Source organism: Alligator sinensis, unplaced genomic scaffold (genome assembly GCF_000455745.1).
Source record: "Alligator sinensis unplaced genomic scaffold, ASM45574v1 scaffold551_1, whole genome shotgun sequence".
Classification (NCBI taxonomy): Eukaryota; Metazoa; Chordata; order Crocodylia; family Alligatoridae; genus Alligator; species Alligator sinensis.
Window position 1 is genome coordinate 151,743 of NW_005842526.1, and position 3,926 is coordinate 155,668.

Consider the following 3,926-nt stretch of genomic DNA (forward strand, 5'->3'; position numbering starts at 1 on the left):
CTGCTCGTAGGGCCTGCCCTGCTGCCCCTTGACCATGTGAGTGGCCTCCTCTGAACCCTCTCCAGGCTGTCCACATCCCTCCTGAAGTGCGGTGCCCAGTACTAGATGCAGTACTCCAACTGCGCCCTGACCAGTGTTGCCTAGAGGGGGAGGATCACCTCCTTGGCCCTGCTCATGATGCATCTGTGGATGCATGACAAGGTACGGTTGGCCTTCCTGTCCGTGTCCTCACACTGGCGGCCCATGTTCATCTTGGCATCAGCAATGACTCCAAGATCCAATTTTGCCTCTGTGCTGATGAGAAGGGAGTTCCCCAGCCTGTAGGTGTGCTGCTGATTGTTCCTCCCCAGGTGCAGCACCTTGCACTTGTCAGTGTTGAACCCATCCTGTTCTCATCCGCCCATCCCTGCAACCTGTCCAGATCTAGTTGCAGCCTGTCCCCCTCCTCCAGTGTGCCCACCTCTCCCCACATCTTAGTGTCATCCGCGAATTTGAACAAGGTGCTTTCCACCCCCTCATCCAAGTCGCTGATAAAGATGTTGAACAGCGCAGGCCTGAGGACCAAGCCCTGGGGGACCCCACTGCCCACATCCCTCCAGGTCTAAAATGACCCGTCTACCACCACTCTCTGGGTGCGGCCCTCCAGCCAGTTAGTGACCCGTCTGACTGTGAAGGCATCAATGCCACAGTCGCCTAATTTTTTTATGAGAATGGGGTGAGAGACAGTGTCGAAGGCCTTCCTGAAGTCCAGAAAGACTATGTCCACTGCTACCCCTGCATCTGAGGATTTTGTGACCTGGTCATAGAAGGTCACCAGGTTGGTCTGATAGGATCTGCCTTGAATGAACCCATGTTGGTTGCCCCTAAGCATAACCTGCCCTGCTGGCCCCTCGCAGATGTGCTCCTGGATAATTTTCTCAAAGAGCTTCCCCAGGACCGAGGTAAGACTAATGGGCCTGTAGTTTCCTGAGTCCTCCTTCCTCCCTTTATTGAAAATGGGGACCACATTAGCCCTCTTCCAGTCATCCGGCAGCTGGCCAGAGCACCACGAGTGCTCGTAAAGCCATGCCAAGGGTCCCGCGATGACCTCTGCCAATTCCCTCAGCACCCTGGGGTGGAGATTATCAGGACCTGCTGATTTGAACATGTCTAGACCCACCAGAAGTTCCCTGACTAGGTCCTCTCTGACCCTGGGCCTGGCTGCGCCTCCCCTGGGTCTGTTGGGGAGCCCAGTGGGAGGGATGTCCCAGTCCCTGCTCAGAAATACGGAGGCAAAGAATTTGTTAAAGAGGTTAGCTTTGTCATCCGCTGCAACCACCAGATTTCCAAGCATGTCCTGCAGAGGCCCCACGTTACCCGGTACATCTCCATAGCATCTCCGAGCTAACAGCCTCTACAGACAGACAAGGCACAAGAAGCAGAGTCCAGCTGGCAGCTTGTCCAATGCTCCATGCTCCCCCTCAGCATGAAAACCAGTGTCTCCTTCCTATCTGAATATCTCTCATAGGTCTTAGCATCCAGTTGCTGGTTCTCCTGAAGCCTTTCTCTGCTAAAGGACTTTGCAAGCCTCATGCAGAGAGCCGCGGCCACCCTGCTCCCACGGCTCCCTGCAAGGCGGCTCTCGCCTCCCCTCCCACTGGGAACCCAGACGCACTGTGGGCCTGAGGAATCACAGGGCTGCAGACTCATAGGGCTGGAAGGACCTCTGGGGTGCTCTAAGGCCAACCGTTGTGCAAAGGCTGCTGCGCCGTGCCCGACCCACCCTGCACATGGCAGGCAGGACAGGCTGTCTGCTCTGAGCTGGCGGGAGGGACAGAGGCCCTTTCCCTGCTGTGCCGAGTGGGTGAGGACCCCCCATTTGTGCCAGCCCCACTCACTGGTAATTCTGCTGCTTCTTCTGCAGCTCTTGGCGCCGGTGCTCTTTGAGAAACTCAATTGTGTCATCTGAATACTTTTTCCCTGGCAGAGGGAGGAAAAAGAAACCGAGTCAGCAAACGTGCCATGGGGCCAGGCAGCACTGAAGGGTCTGGGTCTTTCCGTGGTGGGGGAGCCCCACTAGAAAGAGTCCAACCAGCAGTGCCCATCACCGGATGGTGGAGTTGACCGCTGGGTCACGTCCGCTCTGCACAAGGGTAGGCCCTGGTGGGTGGCCGCAGGGCACGGACTGCAGAGGAGACAGGGGCTGTGGTGCCAGGGTGCATTTGGCAGTGCGAGGCGTCCTGGTCCTGGGGCATTTGCACCTGGTGCTAGGCAGCAGCTGGTGCAGCTGCTCTCCCTGAAATCCCAGGGCTCCCCCAAGGTGGGCAGGAGGAGCGGGGTCTTACCTTTCCCTTCCCTGAGGTGCAGGGTCGTGTTCCCCTCGATCCACTGGTAGCAGGGGAAGCGGTAGATCTCCCCCGCCGGCCCCGTCACCTGGATGAAGTCGCAGAACCAGGCATCCTCGAGATAGAGCCTCTGCTTCTGCACGTGGACCAACACGATGGGGCCCAGGTCATGATCACACTTGATCTTCTTGTTCTGGGGGCAGAAGCCAAAGTGGTTCAGCTCCCCCAGCTCGGAGGGCTCAGCTGGGCCAGGCCAGCCTCTCCTGGACACCTGGGTTTGCTCCACATGTCCAGGGAAAGGGGAGGGATTAAATGGACAGGCTGAGTCTGTCCAGGCATGGTGAATCCTTCCCAAAGGAGCCATTCGGCTTGGCCTGGCTCACCCGGGGGGCCCTGTGGCCTCTGGTCCACATGGCTGGGGCTGCTACTGCCCTCCCTGCTTCACTCTGGGTTTGTCTGGGCATCGCCTCAGTGTCTACATCTTTGCTTATGATGGTGACAGACATGACAATGAATGTAATGATGAGTGAAAGGACTTGGGAAACAGGTGGGGAAGGGGAAGGGAGAAGGGCACTGAGGTGGTCGTTTGTGCAAGTGTGATGGTTAAAAGTGACAGTGATGATGATGGGCAAATAGGTGGGTGGGAACGCAGGTGCGCAGATGCACGGTGCATTTTTCAACAGGAAAGAGAAAGGTATAAGTGTAAAGGTGTGTTCTGGGCTGTCAGGTGAATCACAGTGGCCACAAGACAGGTTGGTAGAGGTATAGCTATAGCTCTATTTATAGCTTTATTCCTATATAGAGAGAGAAATAAATAATTTTGCAAAAAAAAAAATACTGATAAGTAGGCAGGAGGAAGAGGGGACCAGCTGTCACATCTGGCTGAGCTGCAGCATGACAGCAGTCTACCAGGCCCTCTGCTTTCCCATCCCTGTAGCACCCTCCACCCCTGCACCCTCCAACCCCCAGCAGAGGCTGCTCCCCAGGCTCACGGTTATCTTGTGGATACCAAGGTTCAGCCACTCCTGGCTGCTCTCTCCTTGGGTTCCCACCAGGGTGATGGCCACTGAGTTCACTGTATTTGCTAAGGGAACATCGCCTGTGACGATTTGGACTTTGTAAGTGGCCATGTGGGTCCAGCGGGAGTGTGCAGAGTGTCAAAGAAAGCCACACGCGTCAGGCTCTTCCGTGCGCCTCTGTGCCAGGGAGGGAGTGTCACCGATTGTGCAGCAGCTCTGCCTGAGACGACAGGGACCTTCGTGGGGTCTCAGACTAGCCCAGCTCCTGGCAGGCACTGTACTCTGCAAAGAAAGCATTGAGAGCAGAGGATCCCATGGGCAAGGAGGCAGCCTTTCTCCACCGGACAGCAGGTGTTGCTGTGCCAACGGAGACCATGGATCCGAGGCCAAGCCGAACTGGAGCAGAGTCGTGACAGTCAATGACAGGCCCCACCAGACCCTGCTGAGGTCTTCACTGTTCCCCCCACACATCTCCCCTCTTGCCCTTTTCAACCACAACTTCCCTCCCCCTGGCCTATTTTGTCCTTGTTCCTAGGGCCAGTGGCCTCAAACCCATCACTGGTGCTCCCCCAAGCTGTTCTTC

The 3,926-nt window shown here is 56.7% G+C and overlaps 1 protein-coding gene across 1 annotated transcript in view; it reads right to left on the reverse strand.

Moving 5' to 3' along the window:
• Positions 1-3,537, reverse strand: part of LOC102375634 (hydroperoxide isomerase ALOXE3-like) — a 23,833-nt gene extending 20,296 nt beyond the window's left edge. Inside the window, exons 1-3 of the mRNA XM_025213400.1 lie at positions 3,317-3,537; positions 2,325-2,517; positions 1,878-1,959 (exon numbers count right to left, since the gene is read on the reverse strand). Of these exons, the coding sequence (XP_025069185.1) occupies positions 1,878-1,959; positions 2,325-2,517; positions 3,317-3,454 (413 nt within the window). The 5' untranslated portion in view covers positions 3,455-3,537. The remainder of the gene's footprint in view (positions 1-1,877; positions 1,960-2,324; positions 2,518-3,316) is intronic.
• Positions 3,538-3,926: the final 389 nt, after the last annotated feature.